The 19,131-nt window shown below is 36.8% G+C and overlaps 1 protein-coding gene across 4 annotated transcripts in view; it reads left to right on the forward strand.

Annotated features, from left to right (window-relative positions):
• ARHGAP15 (Rho GTPase activating protein 15) overlaps positions 1-19,131 on the forward strand; it is a 333,280-nt gene that overhangs the window by 27,543 nt on the left and 286,606 nt on the right. The window contains exon 1 of one of the 4 annotated variants that reach the window (XM_084523844.1): positions 2,727-2,889. The exons of the other annotated variants lie outside the window; for them this stretch is intronic. Coding sequence (XP_084379970.1) covers positions 2,878-2,889 — 12 coding nt within the window. The 5' untranslated portion in view covers positions 2,727-2,877. Of the gene's footprint in view, positions 1-2,726; positions 2,890-19,131 lie in introns of those variants that run through there. 4 annotated transcript variants of the gene reach the window in all.

Raw genomic sequence — 19,131 nt, forward strand, 5'->3', positions numbered from 1 at the left:
TGTTAGAGAGAGATCATTTTATATACTTATTATTTCACTTGGCCCCCATGATAGACTTCTCTTGTATTTATTCATTTCAACCAAGTGGAGAAGGAGCTGATCTAGAACTTTCAATGTTTCTCCCAATCCCAAGCTATTTGTTGGACTGACAAGAGATTTTTAGTCCTTTCTTCTGTTTCTGTACCCACAAAACTGAATTGAGGATGATGCTTATCTCCTTTGCACACTTTCCCAAGTCTGCCTCAGAGCTGGGTTGACTGTTATGTTTCAATCATGCTCATTATGTAGATAATTTTGTTCTCATCATATTAACTCTATTAATTGAAATAGAATTATTCCACAATTATAGCTAGTGTAACTGAGAGGGGAACTTGGCCCCAGGCCCTGTACATTTTCCTTATCTATATTCTCTGTGCTTAACTATTTCACTATTTTTTCATTAAAAAAAAAAAAAAAAAAAAAAAAGGTCTTTTGGCTTCTTCATTAATATGTTCTGTTCCCTTGATTCTACACCCATGTGCTTTTAGGCTGCATTGTCTCTCCCAGGCTTTTAATGTTTTATAATATATATTTCAAAATGTATAGTTAGAAGTATTGTTTAAAAGAGTCTCTTTGGCAATATGTGTCCGCAGACACTGACAAGGAACATAAGCTGTGGAATTATATTCCTCTTCCACTATTTTTATTAAGTACTGTATTACAGCTAAATTGTGGCATCTAACACACTTCCTTTCAAAATGCCATAAGATTTGAAATATGTAGGTACTGAAACTGAGCTGATATCAAACTTCCCATAGCTTGTCTTGGGCACCTGACCCGCACAGTTTCCCACAGGGTAAAAGTAAGCTCCATTTCTTTAAATTTCCAATGAGAAGGGACATGTGTCTCCTTGCATTGAGTTACATTATATCACACCATGTGACGCAAAGTGACCCGATGCAACATGACAGGAGAGGTAAAGAACCATTTTTTTCATCTTTTATTACTGCGCTGAAATAATTGCACTACAGATGCAACAAAATGGGGATCAAGTTATTTTGCACATGCCCTAAATACATGCGCTATTGCACAACATAGGGACACGCACACTAAATGTTGTTTAATACACTCAGAAGAGATTTTAAAACAAACACCGGAGTGTCCTTGTTAGGCAATGTGCCTATTCTTAGACAAACAGTTGACAGCAGCATTCTCCTGCCCTAAATCAGATCAAATTCCCTTTGAAGCCAGTGGTTCTTTTGCAGGAAAAAGAAATGTAGGATCAGATCCAATCATGTTAACACAGCAGTATTTTATTTTCTGTTTGATTTCTTGTTTGGTGAGATTCATGTCCTTAGTGGAAGCAGGTGCTGATCATCTGTGATTGTGTGTTTATGGCTGTGTGTGCATACACACACAGCAATTTCACATCCATGGCAAAACTGAAATTCAAGCCTTGCCCTTCAGAGGGCCCAAGACCCTACACCTTGAGAGAAAGAAGGAACTTGGCTGCTCAGCCTGTGGGGAAAAATATATATTTTTTTCTTTGCTTTTCAGTAATACATTGCTGAATATGACTAAACTTTAGAAACAGTTATGCTCTTCTTTTCCTGTTTATTGTCTGTCTAAGCTGCCACGTACTCTGAAAGTTACAGTAAAAATTTGCATTTAGGAGTACAGCTGAAACACAAACCCAGCAAAAATGCACTATCCTTTCTAATCTCTGAATCTTCCCCCAGTTTTGGAATCAAATTTGAAAGGTTGTGAAATACTATATCCCATTTTCCCTCACTTTCCTCTCCCAGAGCTCTGCAAGAAAGATTGTTTTCCTGGATCTTCCATCCATGGCCAGCAATGGAAGCACTGCAGCTGTGATGAGCGAATCTGTTCTCATGACATTTGTAGCCCCAAGGCAGGTAGAAAACCCAGAGAAGCATCCAAACTTCTGTGTGTTTATTTGGACCAAACCTGGGTGTTCGACCAACTGAGCTTTACATCAGCAGTTCTGTTATCCTTAAGAGCTCATTCTTCTTGACTGTGAATCTGAAGTCAGACTCGTACTTTATAATCTCATTACACACAAAAAAAAAAAAAAAACAACCAACCAACCAACCAACCAACCAAAAAAAAAAAAAAAACAACAATGTTTAAAAATTAAAGTGCCAGGTGCCAACTCTTTTCAGTAGTTGGCTACTTCAACTTTGAGCTTTCCATTTTTTATCAGCAAATGATAAACAGAAAATTCACTGCTCCCAGTTTAGATCTTTCTCAAAATTAAAGTGTAAATCTAAAGTGGCCACCTGTAAGCACTAAAACCTGAAGACATTTGGACACAAGTTAAACAAATTGTTTTTAAAAACTGCCAATTGGTTGCATCAGGTTTTAAGAATAACTTTGCAGGATCGATCCAAAATTTGTGTTTTAACCTTTTCAATACTGATTTTTTTTTTTTTTTTTTTTTTTTTTTTTTTTTTGGTTGGGGAGGTGGGGAAGGCAGCTATATTTTTATTTGTTTTTAGTCAAGAAAGTGAAGAGCTGTGAAAAGAAATAACATGCCTGTAGACAAGCTATTGCAGGAGAATAAAGGTGACAGTACCATGAACATCTCAAAAACATGGGAAAGGTTGGTACAGTGGGGTTTTGGTGTTGAAAAACATGGAGTAGGCAGGGAGTTGAAGAATCCAGAGGTGGATGGGTGGGCTGGGAGAAGCTGGGTGGTGAAGCTGAATTTACTTCAGCTGTGTGGAGTTGTGGGCTTTGGCTGGATAAAGGGTTGTTCTCCTGGTCTGCAGAGCTGGTGCTTTGCTGGTTTTCTGGGAGGGTTCTGGTCCTTGTCTTAGAGGTGTGAGTTAGGAAGGAGCTTCTCATCTCTCCTGTGGTTCAGCTGAAAGCTATGCAATGTGTGTTCAGGTAAGCATGGATTTCTATGTATGGTAGTTTGCAGAGCATCTTTAATTAAATTGAATTTGACCAAAACTCCTAACCGTTCAGTCTTGTGGGTCATATGAGCTTTATGATGATCTAAACAAGAGAGACTCCCCAATATACCCTGAGCATTTTATGTGCCCACACACCAACAGACCCTTAAAAACTGCCACTGTTTTCTGGAAATCTTGTTTTTATTTATTATTTTTTTAATGTAAATTTTTTCAAGGTTTTATTGCAGATGAGCCTGATTACATGAAAAGTTACCTTTAAAATACTTCCTACTTATCACACAGTTTCCTTACCTAGAAAATCCCAGTGCAGCCACTGCTAATGCTTGATAAGATTTGTACCTGGTAAATTCTAAATTACATTAATGCACAAAGCCAGCGATGCCAGGCTCCCTATTGTTACAGTTATTAAAGCTGTAACTGAAATGATATCTCTCATATTGATCTTCAGTGAGCAGCTCTTATCCAGAAGCTTTGTTTCACATTAAAGACACTAATGATTGTCTCCACAAAATGAGCAGCTTAATAGTTAGAAAAAGTTAAATGGAAAAAAGAAAAAAACTTTGATAGCCACCTTTGATAGCTCTTCATTCCAACATCTCTCATAGCCACAAAGTGCAAGCCAAGCATTAATAGACCTTTTAATAAAATGACTTAAAAGAAATCAATGGGATTTCTCACAAAGCCTAATTTCCAGCAAGATATATTATTTAAATGTTTGTATTCCTTTTGAACAGCTCATGTCCTCCCATAGCTGCCAGAATTCTTCCTGGAATTTCTCAGGGTATCTTCTTAGTGTGTTCACTCATTACTTTTTAATTTATTATAATTATTATTTATTACCTTACAGAGATTAAAAAATAAATAAATAAATGATGAAAATATATGTCCTGTAGTCTTCCAAGGCTGAAAAAATTGGAGAGACATCTCGAGAGAGAGAAGCCATTGCGAATATTTATTTGTGGGGAAGGGGGAAGTCAAGTTAGATGTGTACCAACTAGGAGACTTTTTAGGGCAGCCAAAGGTGGACTTCAAAAAATCTTTTCCGTCCTTATCTTCAAGTGAAAATAGCAATGTCCTATCGGTACGTCTGTTCAGCTGCCATTGTCTATGGGTGGTGGTCTCTGGAAGAAAGATTCTTGTGTTCAAACTTCCCAAAATGTCTTCGTCACGTTTTATTTGATTTCTGATCACTGGATGAAGAGAGCAATATGTTAGTAACAAGATAAAGACCTGTAACACCTGAGGAGTTGACTAAAGTAGGAATTGAGGGGTGAAGAGAATACTCGATTTTTTTTAACTTTTTATTTATTTATTTATTTATTTTCTTGGGACTTCTGGGTAGGTTTTCTGTTAGTTTTTACTTTGTTTGTTTTGGCTTACGGTGAAGAGCAGCTGTTGATTTTCTTTTTGGATTTAACTAGATTTTTTTTTTTCCCTCATTTTGGCAACATCAGCCAGAATGCAAGATAGGTATTTCCATCATTTCATGTAATAAAAGGAGAGAAATACATGTGAAATTTTTCTGTTCTGTGATCTCACTTATTGCATTTGATATGTGATGTGTATCTATTGGTATCAAAGGGAAGCGTTTGTTTTGTTTTTCTCTCTCATGACCAACCAGCAGAAAACCACAGATTGTTCTATCCAGCTTCTTTGGGAAAGCCAGTTCCTATTTACTATTTTACATAAACAGGGATGTAGTATGCTAGTGAGGTAGAACCTGAGGTATCAAATCAATTTGCGCTACTACAGGCAGTAGTTAAACAGAGGTGATACCCTTTGTGGGATGGCTTTTCTCTGCTAAGTTCCAGTCTATCTACAGTAACAATTAGGTCAAATCCTTCCTGCATTCCATGTTCATAAAATAAATCAGGAAGAAAAAAATAAAAAAAATAAAAAGGAGAGTATTGTGTTGAAGAGAAGAAGGATACAGAAAAAATTACAGAACAGTGGGCTACGCTGGGTTCTGCAGCCAGAAAAGAATATTTACCTCGTCTCTCAGTATCACGTGCACCCTGGGTGCTCAGCCCATATTTCTACTGTGTTTTTCCCAGGCTCCAGTGGAAAAGCCTGGATTAAGCTAATGCAGGGACATGTTTTGGCCGCTTATTATTTATTACAATTTTAGTTCCAGGTTTCAAAAACAATTAGGGAAACTGCTTAATAGGAAAATGACTCTAATTACTTGTTAATTGAGGTTATCTGCTTCATATTATTCAAAACATAAATTGTGTTGACACTTGTATCCTGATATGATTACTTAATAAACAGACTGAAGATGCATCATGAATTCATGCACCCCCAAAAAGGTATTTTATTTTTCAGCTATGATTTGCTCATCCAAAAGATGTAAAAAATGAAGCATTTGCATTAAGCTCGGTTATACAATGTTAATTCCAAAATATAAATTATACATTTCAAATAGTCAAAAGGTGAAGTACTGATATTTTTTTTAAATTAAAAGGTTTATTAAGCTTATGTGAAATATGTTCAGGCAAGAGTATGCCTACAAGATGAAACAGGGTCCTGTAAAACATGGTGTTACCTCCTTTACCTCCTAAATAAATAATTTAGATGATCAGGTAACTTATTCATAAACAAAACATCTAGGTTCAAATAACCTACTAATGTTAACACTTGTTATATTAATGTTTACTTCTGTATGGTTTGGGGGATCTACAAAAAGAGAAGTGCTATTTTTATGAAGAATAAATTTATTTTGGGGGAGAGAGAGGAATCTGAAAAAAAAGTTATATTTTCTAGAGCAAAATAATTCTAAGGTGGGAGAATAAAAGCAAAGTATCCACTTTTCCTCACACATTAGTTAGCTCTGGAATCTATAATTTTATTATTATTTTTTTTTTTAACACAAATATAGAACCCCTATTTTTTGAAGAACTCTTATGAAGTAGATTTCATAATAACTGTACAGCTAATGACACCGAAGATCATGATTCCACACCAACAAAACCTAAGTACTTGCCAGCCATACATGAGGGCAGTCAACACTTTTCAAAGTGATTTTTTTTTTCATTATTATCTTTTGGGAAATGCAGGTTATGATAATCCTAAGTTCTTTATGAAAACAAAAATGTTTACTGCAGGAAAAAAAAAATAAAAATCAATATGTAAAGCTTAAAGGTAAGATTTTTAAGTTAATGACATAACTGGAGAACCTGTTGACAAAAGTCATTTCACATGCTTTTCACCCTCAATTTTCTCTGTTGGAAATTAAAGAAAGACCTTTCTTCAGGTATGGAAGCCCTGATTTCAGGTCGTGACTCCATTTCTGTGTCTGTAGCTTGGGACTATCAAATGCTGAGGTGTTTCTGGAGATGTGCATCTCCACAAGCCACAACGGTTCGGCATGATATTGCAGATTAAAGGGGGCTGTTTGCAAGCTTCTCAGAATTATTTATTCCTTAATATGTAAAAATAACTCTATCAATATGATTATTTTTTTTTTGGTCTTGTATTTTCCTTGGCTAAGTACCTTTTTAAGGCTTTTTCTATACAAATAGTATTACTTTCTTCAACTTTGGGTTTAGCTAAGGAACAAGGGAGATCTGCAAAGCTCATGAAGATGGAAGTTTTAGAGCTGTGTTTGTGGCCATTAATTTTCTCTTCTATGGTATTTTTCCCATTTTCCCTCTGTTTGACATTGAGCCTAAGCTTTGTTCCTGACTCGTAGCCTATGGCAGTGGAATGGGGAGATGAGACATCACGGAGATGTGGAGCACACATAAAAAGGGAAGATGTGTAAAAACTGAAATGACATGGCAGCTGAAGCAGCTTGTTGCTCAGCTTGGTTGCATGTTTGAGTGGAGAAAGCGAGGTAAATTGTGATATGTAAGAGAATAACACTCGACAGGGTGTATGGTTGTAAGGTATATGGATGCTCAATCATGTGGTGAGACAGAAGGCTAAAGGACAAGCGCCTTCAGTAGCCTCACAGTCTGCGGATATCTGTGTGACCTACAAAACAGAGGGTGTTACGCTCAGAAAAATCACTTACAGAGCATATGCAAGCAATTTTAAGGAAATTCCATCTATACCATTTGACTACTTATTAATCTTTCGGTAATTATTATAGAAAAATAAAGTTCAGAGGAAAAAAAATCCTCAAAATCACATATTTATGTGTGCATCTGCACCATAAATAGATGAATTTGCACAGTAGTATGTACACAACCAACCACTTCCAACCCTAACAGGTTATGCTTAAGCATCTATTAGAATTATGTGTGCCCTTATGCTAATTTTTTTCTGAACATTTGCATCAAGCTCGATATCTGTGCATGAATGTGCTGGTGTAATAGAGCTGACAATCTTTAAATCTGGAGCAGGGTGTTTTTAGGTCAGTCTCCATTTATTGGATTTGGAATATCTGAGTGGTGAAGAATATGGCCCATTGTATGCTGATGTTAGAACATTTTAAGATGTTTATTCAGAGCATTGTTTAAATTTTGATACTTCTGGAGCCACATAGAAAATAGTTTGAAAATCAGTTTCTATGGCAATAGGTAATAAATTATGAAGGAATTATAATTTAGGGAGATTTGTCTTCCATTGTATTCCATTTTGGTGCACACGTACTTAAAATTGCAAGAAGATATAAGCAGATATTTTAAAAATTGGCATGAGACAGAGTGCCAGCTTGCTTCTGCCTTTCTGAAAGTATGTGCACCTGTATATATGAGACTTAAATTATTTCATTTTTGATTTGGCAACTTTCCTTGCAGATAAAGAGACAATTACATAAAATGCAGAGCACTGCAAAATCAATTTCATTATTTCAGCATGTGGAAATTTTACATTCCAGGTAGTTCTGTTTGTTCTTTAAAACACTATGATGTGCATTCACTGTTTTATAAATCTATAGTCACCGAGTCTAGGTAATAACACTGAGATATATTGATAAATTGAGCATTTTTTGTACTGGCACCTGCTAGAGAAAGAGACAGGCTCTTTACACAGTGAAAAGCAGCCAAATGCTAAACAGAATAGAAAATCTTCACCCTGGATATTTTATCACAGAAGGGAATCCCACAACTGCTGGACCAAACTGATGCCTTTCTTATGTCCTGGAATTTTCCAAATTCTAGTTCTGACCTCTTAGGAGTGCAATAATTTCTAGAAATTTGCTTTTATGTCTAATTTTAAGTTCTTAATGACAGGACCGTTACAGGCATGCTATAATGACGATGCAGCTATTAATAGTGATGCAGCAAAGACAGGAACAGTCAATATATATTTGTTTGTTTTGAATAGCAATTCAGTTACAAGAAACAGATTATGAGCTTTCTGAGATATTAATGACTTAAAATATATTGGGTGACATCAAGCAGTGATGCTATTGTTAGAAAAAATTAGCAGAATATAGCAAAACTTTAGGAAACTTAAATATCATGCTAGAGCCTGAAAGAGTTTTCTGAGGTGATCTTTGCCTGTTGATTTCAATCTTAAATAAATATTGAATTGTCATGGATATTATGAGAGGTTCAAAAAGAGTTTGTTTATTGTTCTAATACTTTAAAAAAAAAAAAAAAAGTGTAATGACAGAAAATGTGGGCAGGTTAGCCTTATACAGTACCAGATTAATGCGAAAACTGTTGCAGGGTTTAAATAAAAAGAAATTAAGTTAGGAATATACTTAATGTCATTCGCCATATTTCAATGAAAAAAATCAAACAAAAATAGGGGCATTATTTTTTGTTACAAGTCTCATCAAAAATGGCAACCATATTTATGAAGTATACTGAAAGTTTGTAAGTCATTTGACTTAATAGTACATGACATTCTGATTAAATATTAGCTATGTGCTGTATCAGTGAAGCACACGTTAAATGGATTAAGAACTGATTAATTTACACGTTTCAGAAAGTAGTCCCTGGAGAATCATCATCAACTGGGTGGATTTTTAGAGTTGATCTCAAGGGACTGGTACTAAGCCTGACACTAATCACTCTTTTTATCTATGGTATGGAAGTAAATAGAACAGTTCTAATAAAATTTTAAAATAAAGCAAAGATTGATGGACTGGCAAATAGGGCTGGGTAAAGGCACTCGTGGAGAGTATCTGGATTGTTTAATGGCTGAAAGTGCATTTTAATTTATCCAAACATAAGTATATATGGGAAACATAGGCCATCCTGTTTCTAGAACAAGGAACCGTAATACATGTATGAGGTTTTACTGCAAAATGTAGCTTCTATGGGTGTTTCCGTGAAAGACATTGACCTCTCTGTGTGATAAAGATTGGTGACAGCAAATGTTCATTTCTGTTAACCATGCTGATGAAAAGGAATCTAGAATACTCGTACTAGAATAATGGAGACTGCAAGGAAGAGGCAAAATAGGGGTATTGGAAGTTGGGAAAAAATAATAAATAAATTACCAATGAAGAACCTACAGGCTGTTTAATTTACCTGAAAGAAATTAAAAATCAAATTGACTTCCTTTTTACCTACATGCAGGGACAATGCTGGATACGAAAGGATTCTTTAATGTAGCACAAAAAGGCAATAAAAATGTAATCTCTGGAAGCTGGAACCCCTCCCCAAAATGAAATGAGAGTTGCAGTATGTTCTTACATTTTGCAAAGATAAGTGGGAAGTTATCAATTGTTAAATTCCTCAATTCGTTGAAATGTGTGTTAGTGACTTCACTGACAGGGTGGTTTATATGTATGTATATTTATGGACTGAAATATGCAGTCAACTTTCTGTTTCCATGCACCACCACAGTTTCTAATATCATTTGACTCATTTGGTTTGTTGAGGTGTTTTTTCTTTTGCAATAAGTCTGGCAACTCTGGGCAGCCCTCCCAGAATATACCTTTATACGCTGCCTGCCTTTTGGATGGTAGCAGATGATTCTTGTTTGGTTTTGTAGAGGGTTTTCTATTGTGTGTAAGGTAGGTTACTTCTCTATCAGAACAGAATAAGGAAAATCAAATCAGGGGCAATTTCCAGTCTGTCTAGACGCTTCAGAAGTTTCAAACTGGATAATTCCATTTCTTCTTTTCTTTATCTTCTGTATTACTGTTATGTGATTTGCTGTCAGTGTAATGCCACAAGACTAAAACCAGGAGATTCAGTATGCTTAGATTAGAAACACGCGTTTTTCTCTTTCTTTTGCACATTAACTTTGCTACATGGACCAATTTGTAGAATAAGCATGAGTGTGTAGTATCACTTGAAATGTTTCTTGGCCTATGAAGGGAAAATAATAAAATAATACTTAGGCAATGTGGACAATAGTGTTTTACAATTATAGTTCTTTGTTTGGTGAAATACAAGTGGATGACTTTATTAAACAGGTTACCAAAAAACAACAGATGTACTTATACAAATACAAATTTGAGGAATTCATTTTGTAATTTTGGGGTGTGTGTATGTATATATATATATATATATTTTTTTTTTTTAATTAACTTTTGCATTATTGTATGTCTAGTCCATCAGCAGTTCTTGGCAAGAGAGCTAGGATATTAATTTTGCCTGAGAGGAAGGTAAATTGCATGTAGAGAATTCCAGTGCTGAGTAACTTTTAGCAATCTATTAACAATCACTGCTAATCACTGCTGTTCTACCTGGTTTGCTGCAAGGTTGTCATTAAGAGTAAAAGTGAGAAATCTCAAAGGAAAAAGAAGAAAGACTTCAGATATTTTCTTTTTCTTTTTTTTTCTACCAAAATATGATGATGTCACATAGAATAGGAAGGAGTCATCCTGCTAATTGACCTCTGTAAAATTGCCCATTTGCTTAAAAAGCTACTTGAAACAGATCAGTTATTATTTTGATTACTCTATTTCTTTCATGTTAGTGATTATAATGGCACCTGGGAAAATCTGCTTGAAAACTTTGTTTCATTCTTTCTTCAGGTGCAAGGTACTTTGGTTTTCTGAACAGTGCTGATAAGTAATACTGACTTTTTTTCAAGAGAGATTACAGTTTTTGATGATATCAGAAAACAGAGGTGGAAAAACATTCACAAGCTTACTTAGGTTATTAGTGCAGAGGGAAGCAGGAGCAGGTGGCAAACTGGATGGCCATCTAGATGTTATCAAGCTGACAGGTATCCAAGTGATTGTGTGTTACAGCCTCTAATTTTGATCCCTGAATAGCTTTTAATAAGATCTAATTATGGGCTTTTTAGTCATGAGCTGTGTTTGAAGATGTTCCTTCCAATCACATTAAAAATATACTTTGCAGAAATTCCTGTACTGACCAAAACAATGGATTTTTCCATTGTAAAAGCCAGTGTTTTACTCCTATACTGCCTGGAATTAGCAACCCAAAAGTTATAAAAGAGGTAGTATCACTGTTTCTTCCCCTCCCATTCGGATGGATTAAAGAAGATGAAGTACGTTTGGAAGTGAGACCAAAAAATTTTTTTTTGGTTCAGGTTCCTTGATTTTGTCACTGGACATTCATAGCAACTTCTTTGGCTTGCGTTCCATATAAATCTAATTTCATTTGAGAGCCAGGACTTTTTCAGCACTGCTCCTGTGAAACTTGGACACAACAATTTGAAAATATGTCCAGACCAAAACAGATCAAGGCGTCACACATGACTGATTCGGCAGAGCATGCTCAAAGACAAGACGGATGTCTCCGTGCAGCAAACAATTCTCTAGGGTAGGGAAAGCGCTCTCAAATCCAGTCACCCCAGAATAAACACTAAGTTAGACACAGCCTAAATGTGCCTTCCAGCACAGGCTTCCACTACTGACTAGATGAGAGCCCCAAGCCAGGCTGCAGATCCAGCCATGCCATTGCTTTTATATCTCTTTTCAGCCTGCTAGCAAGCATTTGAAATCGTTAAAGCAGTGTTGGGGTACACCCTGCAAGGGGGAAGGAGAACAAGGGAAAAAATAATAAATGAAAAAAGCACTTGTTATAATATTTCTGTGAATATGTTTCATTGGTATTGCAACTCATTTTATTAATTTTCCATGAGTGTTTGTAAGTGTGATAGTTTGCTCGCCAGTGTTGGCAGAAACTGGGAGTCCTGGAAGGATCCATTGGAAATATTTGCTGCTTGCATCTCTTTGATGTTCTTCTTCCTTTTGAAAGTTTCAGTTATCTAGTAAAAGACCAGTAACTATAGCATGCAACTTTTCTGATGACTCTCCTACAGTCCTAGAAGGGCAGGTATAAATATTCTATAAAAACTACATGGGATTTACAAGTACTTAAAGGTTATTCAAATAAACTTCAAGTAATATGTTAATAAAGTGTATTCCTTTAGGACAATTAACAAAAATATTAATTTGTTAGGCAGCTTACTATTTAAAGTAATAAAATTGTTAAGTGTTGATTTACTGTTAATCAAACTTAGGGAAGAAAAAGATATTCTAATTTTAATATTACTATTTTGTCCTAAAACAACCAAGAAGGTTGGCTTTTGGACCTTCCCCTGCCCCCAAAACAAAGGCAAACTTTTCATTGCTACTAATTTTTATTAAAATAGTGCCTTGATATCAAGAAGGGTTTACTCAGTTATTTGTCAGGACAGTGACACAAATTAAAATGGATCTTCATTAAAATTACTTTTTTACTATTCATCTTAACTCAATGTCTCCTGCAGAATGTTTTATATTGTAGAGTATATATGGAATGTGCATTGATGAACAACTTTAGACAGGTCTGATTCAGCTTTCCCTGCTTTCATTATGACCCTTCTCAGATGTTTATGTACTATAGCTACTGGGGCATGTGGTGCCCAAAGTAGATTTAAACTAAGTTGGTATTGGAAGCAGTGTAAAATGGGCTGTGCTATGGCTCCTGTGGCCATGGCTATGCTCCTCTGATGCTTGAACCAGTTTGTTTCAAGTTAACTCAGATATCCTTTCACTGCCATTTGCAATGTAGAACAATTCTTAGACAGGAATCCATGCAATTTCATTGCATCATTCTTTTTTTTTTTTTTTCCTTCCTTTACCCCCCTATTCCCCCTCAGTACATTTCTCCCCCCACCCCAGCCTTCCTACTTCTGGCACATATACGTCCACAGGTGTTATTAAGTGTAGGGTAGCATGTGGTGTCCATGCTTCAGTGCTATCGCAGAGGAAGGACTTCCTACAGGAAAAAAATGATCACTTTCAGTATTTTGCAGGCTGCCCATCTAAGCCCATCATTGCCTGGCATCTACACACTAAGGGCAAGGATCCAGCAAACTTGTGAGTGGGCACCATGCCATGTGAACAGATGGGCATGGAAGTAGGCAGCCAGTAGACCATGTATGTGCATCAACTGTGGGTGTTGAGGGCAAGATTCCCAGTGGAGAATGTCCAAACAGCTGTCTGGCCTGAGCCAACATGCCTACGACCAAGCAAAAGTGCCATCCCTAAATCCTGCTGAGTTGGATTAACCTTCAAAAATAAAAATTGCTTCTGCAGTAGCATAAGGTGAGTTTTTGGCTTGTTTAAATCTGAGAGAAAGAATTAGGCAGGCAGGATAAAGACAAGCACTAAAGTAGAGCCTACTAGCCAGGACTGTGCATTTGTCTAGGAATATTAGCAGAATTTTATACAAAGGCATTCATATGGAATATAGTAACTGATGACTTACAGGAGTGTGACATCAATGTTAATTATGCTCTTTCTGTTGAGACGGTCCTTTCAGGAGAGACTGAGCTTTTGAGTGCATTTTGTTTGTAATGTATGTGCTGGATGTGATTTTGTAAAAGCAATTCTTCTGGTTGTTTTTGCACACTTACATTAGCAAGCTGTAATGATTTTTTGCTTGCACCTCTGCCCTGAGAATACTATTCTGGGGTGCAGTTTCAGGTCAGAGTTGTTGACACAGTTGCTGTCTTAGCCAAGTTCCCACATTTGCTGTCTTTATTTTTCTAAGATCTAAAGGGGATGTGAAAAGATAATCTATCATTTTTCTCTGCCTGTATTAACTTTGACTTTTACCTTTTATGGACATAACATCAAAGAACACATTTTTGCAGATGCAAATGTCAGAGGCAAAGAACACTGAAATACTGATGTCTATTGCATTTTTGCTCCTGCTGTTTTCACTCCTTATTTCCTCTATCATCTGTAATTTTAGCAAAGCACCTGCAGTAGTTAAGATTAATATATTCTAATAAAATGGAGGACCAAAAGTAACAACTACATTATGAATAGAAAAATATGAATAGGAAACTTATCAATATATTTCATAATATATATTTTGTGTGTGGCTGGATGAATGCTGTCACAGTGTGCACGTTGCTGTATTTGTTACATATTATAGGCTGTAACAGAAAAGGCTAGTGCAAATGTATAAAAAGCTTTGCTTTTAAATGCTCTTTTCTTGAATCAATGACTATTGTATTTAATACAATTAAAGCATATTGAAGCTTTGATGCCAGGTTCCAGTCTGATTTCCAGTAGGAAAACCTTAGGATTAGATGCACTGCAGCTGTTGGTCCCTTTGTCAGGCTTTGATCCCCAGGTACATGAATCTGAGCAATCTGCAGTCAAGTTTAGAGCAGCCTTAGGATTTCTCTAACTTATATGGGTGGTAAGAACCTTTTGTAGCTGTCTTCTCTTCCAGATATGATTTTGGCAGATCTCCTACTCCTGAAAAGGCTACAAATGAAGCCAACGACATCAGCTGGGACTCCCTCAAAGCAAGGATCAATTGGACAAATTTCAAAGTCCATTTGAGTAGCTAGAGAGGAACAAAAGGGCTCCCACTTTAGGGAAAATCTGCTCCTAGGAGACGGCAAGCCATTAATGGAGAAAAATATCTAGTGCCTCCTGCAGGCTCACCCTTGGAGTTAAAATATCAGCCCTAATGGGGTGTCCCAAATTTGGAATATTCCTCCAGAAATTTGGGGAAAGTAGGTTATATAGCTTCAAACAGACCATGCTTTGTAATCAAAAATCATAATTTATTCTCTGATCATGAAATTCATCCTAACACCAGCTGAAATTTAAACCATAATCTGAATAATGATTTTTCTCTTATTTCATGAATGAAGCCTCTGAATAAATTGAGATGTTTCCCCAGGAAAAGCACTGTGGCTTGTCTACAGTGACTTCTGAAGCCAGAGAGCACTCCCACGTGATTAAATTGCCTTGATATAAAATACCTACCTTCACAGGCTGCAGTAGGAAGGAGGACCCTCACGCTGTGGGAAAGGTCTATAGGATTCTGATTTATAAGAGAGCAAGAGGTCAAGGGAAGCAAAACCATTATCATTATTTTCACGGACTCTGGAGATCTGAACTGAATATAGAGGGCAGTGTGCTCAAAGGGAGACATGCAGAGGGAATGCAACACAATCCTGCTTTTTCTTTTTCTTTTTTTTTTTTTCCCCACTGACTTCAGTCTGCAGATTCTGCTGAGAGCATGTCATACGTAACAAACTCAAGCCTGTAAGGACTGTGAAGTGGTTTTCTTATTAAATGATGCATAGAGAGATTATCTGGTCTGTAGCCAGCGCACAAAGGCTCCATCCATGCAAGTTCCTATTTCTGAGGAAAGCATTCGGTCACCTGCGTAGTAATGAGATTTCGGGGACTTGGGGGTGGGGAGGGAGAGGAAAGAAGGCTGGTGGGGACAGGACTGAAACTGCACTTTATGCCTCTATCTCCCTGCAAGCCTCAGGGGGGGAAAAAAAAAAAAAATGCAGAGCATGCTAACATTGTGTTATACTGCCTTGTAGTCTCAACTACTTTTTCTTCTGAAGAAATCTCTTTGGACAAGTAACAAGAAAAATTCCTATAGTGGCTCTAAAGTCAGCCTCTGGTGGACAGTGGTGGGAGGGCTCCGGAGCAAGCCAGGAGCACCGGTGGCCGCAGCTGTAGGCAAGGAGCTGCTGGGACACGGGGAGCTTCCCCTGGGTCTGAATGGAGTCTTCCGCAGAACTACTGCGTGGCTGCAAGGCACTGAGAGCCAGGTGGGAAGGGGATTGTCCCTGCTGCTTCCTGACTGCCTCCTTTTCTTTAGGATGGGCCAAAAACTCTAGTCGATTGCTGAGATGACAAAGGAGTGGGAAACCGCTGAGTGGGAAGCCTTATGGGGTTTTCTCAATGCCTTTCAGAGCATAAGAGAAACTTTACCATATCAGAGGTGTTTCCAAATAATTTCTGTAGATAATGATGGACTTGCCATACTGCTTAAGACTGGCTCTTTAAAGCAAATCGCTTGGAGCACAGCAGTGAGTGAAATGTTACAAGGTTTTCCTTTCTGTTGCCATAGTCAAGGTGTCTTTCAAGAGATGGGGCTATTAAGAAATGCTATAATAGATTTTTAAGTTTCTCTATCTAAACAATTATGAGCTGTCACTGCCATATCAGAGTGACAAGGAATGAAATGACCACAGGCATCACTAAATCAGGTATCACCCCTCCTTCTCTGTTGAGGGAATGGTTTTCACAAAAGTTTATGTGACTAGTTTGTACTTTTATTGCAAACTTTCAAGCTGCCACCAGTAAGTTCGATCCTATAAAGAATTGAGTGTTCTGGCCCTGATCCAGAGAAACACTTAAGTGCATTGGAGAGTGCTTTGCTGGATTAAGTCCAGAGCTGAGCAACATGCAGGAGCAAGTTCTTGACAGTAGGGGCTTTCTCTCTTTTTTGGGGTATTTGTAAAAGTATCTCCATGGTGGGTGATTGCAGTGTGGGTAGGATGAAACAAAACAATAGTTAGACCCCTAAGAAGAAAGGTCAAAGTGGTGATTTTTGGTAGAATTCTGACAAAGACTTCCATGAGAACCTTCTTCTTGGTGGAGAAGTAGGGCAGCTAATGGAGACAACCACATGTCATCCCAGAGTTCCTCATCCAAAGCAGAGCTCTGCTGCACCAGGTGACTGAGAAAACTATGGTTTTCTGAGTTGACAGGTTGATTTGTGGGTATATAATCTATGGCTAATAATTTATTCACTAACCTTGGAAGCCACCTAGGAAGGTCTTACAATTACCTTAATTATTTAGGGATAAAAGTGAACTCAGAGTGATGTTTCAGGAAATAATCCACTGTCTATAGATTGCATGGCAGCAGTCTGCCTGGACCTTTTGAGAAATGTCAGTTGGTTTTGTTAGGTTTGGTTGAAATCAGAAAGAAGTATGCTGCTTCTCAGTGACTAGATGAATTAGGTCAGAAATATGCTTGTACTGGGAAATAAAATCCAAATCAGTCCTCTAAGTCTTTCTTTAAATCAACACCGCACTATTTGAAGGGACTAGAAATGAGTTAGTGGTGACGAATTCCCAAAAAAAGAGGGAGAATTTAAAGAACAAATGGGAACACAGAAATGAAATTGAACATCAGGTTATGGTATATTACTTCATTAATGTTAAAATAGCAGTTGTCAGATGGTTGTCCCTTCTCACTGGAATACCAGGCATATGTAATGGAGGCTTTGCATTTGTAGGAAGTATGATGACGGATTAGTGCTTAGATGCTGGAATAACTCTGGTAGGAGATGGATACCCTTTAGCTAAGTGAAGGGGGGGGCTGCTGAGGCTGAATTTAACAAAACCAGACTTGCCCACAGACTTGCAAGCGCTCGCAGAGTGGATTTTTAATGCTGCAGGTGACATTGTTGCTGACTGAAGAATGTTCATCAAATCAGAAAACTGCTGATAAGCTGCCTTTCCCAAAAAGGGATCTCACGAACTTCTCCTGTAAATCTCTGCCTTTCATCATACCCTGGGAGGTGAGGTAGAGGACTTGTGACACTTGTTATTTACGTTTTGCTTCAGTTTATTAGGGTAATCGAATGGAGATATATAGGGGAAAAAAATTGTCAAAACATCTCCTTTATAGTCTACTTATTAAAAACTGCAGGAAAGAATGAAATCAATCCAGGCTTTCCTTTGAATATTTGAGTAACTCAAAAATATACCACTGAAAATTGTTACTTTTTTTTTTTTTTTTTCAAAAATAAAGGAAAACTGAAGAGTTATGGAGAAATGTGAGTACTGTTACCCAGGCTCTCTGGCTAAGAACATTTTAAAATTGGACTGACTATTTGCATAAAAGAAGTGATACAGATATCTCATTCAGTAGTATCTGTGAATACATTTATGAACAAATTTGTGTAAGGCCTGATTTAATTTTATAAAATCCATCTTATTAAAGAATTTTGATTTTTTTCAAGCTGTTTTGATTCAGTTTTTCAAAACTTTCATTCCTAAACTAAGAGGCTGGTAGAAATGAGTAAGAATTTCTTTGATGCTTCCATTAATTCCACTTTTTATCCATATATATATATATATATATATATATATATATATTTTTTTTTTTTTTTCAAGAGAGCTTATATAGCTTATGGATTGTGTATGGATTGGCTTATGTAGCTGTGGCATTTGGTTGTTTCAGTAGGAGCTTCAGGACTTTCTTGCATGAAATTACATTACTTACTCCTGGGTTACAAAGGAATTTCTTTCATTTTTGTACTGTAAGGGAAATATTCCCCACTCTAGAAAAATCTCAAAAGTATCGCATTAAATGATCAGGTAAGAGGCCTATTCTTATTGTACATATGAAGTCTTCCTTTAAGTTTCTGCTTTGCAAACCAAAGAGGTTGGCACATAATGTCATCTATACCTGGAATTTAATCTCTTTTTTTTTTTTTTTTTTTTTTTTCTCTCTACATTTGTATTTCCTGGAAATCTTTCTATTGTCTTTTTATTATACTACTATGAATAACTAGTGCTACTAAAACAGTGCATTTTACTATCTCCCTTCTTCACTTGGTTGTGGATGGGTTTAGGGCCTCCAGTATTATTTCCAGCATGTATCAAATGTGAGCATTTCTTTTGCTAATGCTCTGAATGCTGAATCTAAGACCAGACCAAAAGCTCTGATCAGTGCTGTACGCTTCACAAAGATGCACAGGGCCCCCAGTAGACAAGTACAATTCCTGGAGATAGCAACTAAATGTTAAAATAGATGCTGTGGAGTAGTAGTGTGTCTTGTTATTTAATTTGGATGAGTGAAGAATATATTTCAGAAAACATCATTGGGCAATCTGCTCTGCTGTATGTTAAAGAATAATAAGAGTGGGGGATCTGGGTAAGAAACGTTTCCTATGATCTAGACCTGAATAGTTTAGTTATATGTCTTGTGCACCATAGGACTTTGAGTTGTTGGATAGTAAAGATAAAGAAAAAGATAAATTGAATTAATTTATTTTGAATTTATATACATGCCTCTGCTTGCATTAATATTAAGTTCCATCCAAAATCTAAATGGAAA

This window comes from Aythya ferina (assembly GCF_964211825.1).
Source record: "Aythya ferina genome assembly, chromosome: 6".
Classification (NCBI taxonomy): Eukaryota; Metazoa; Chordata; class Aves; order Anseriformes; family Anatidae; genus Aythya; species Aythya ferina.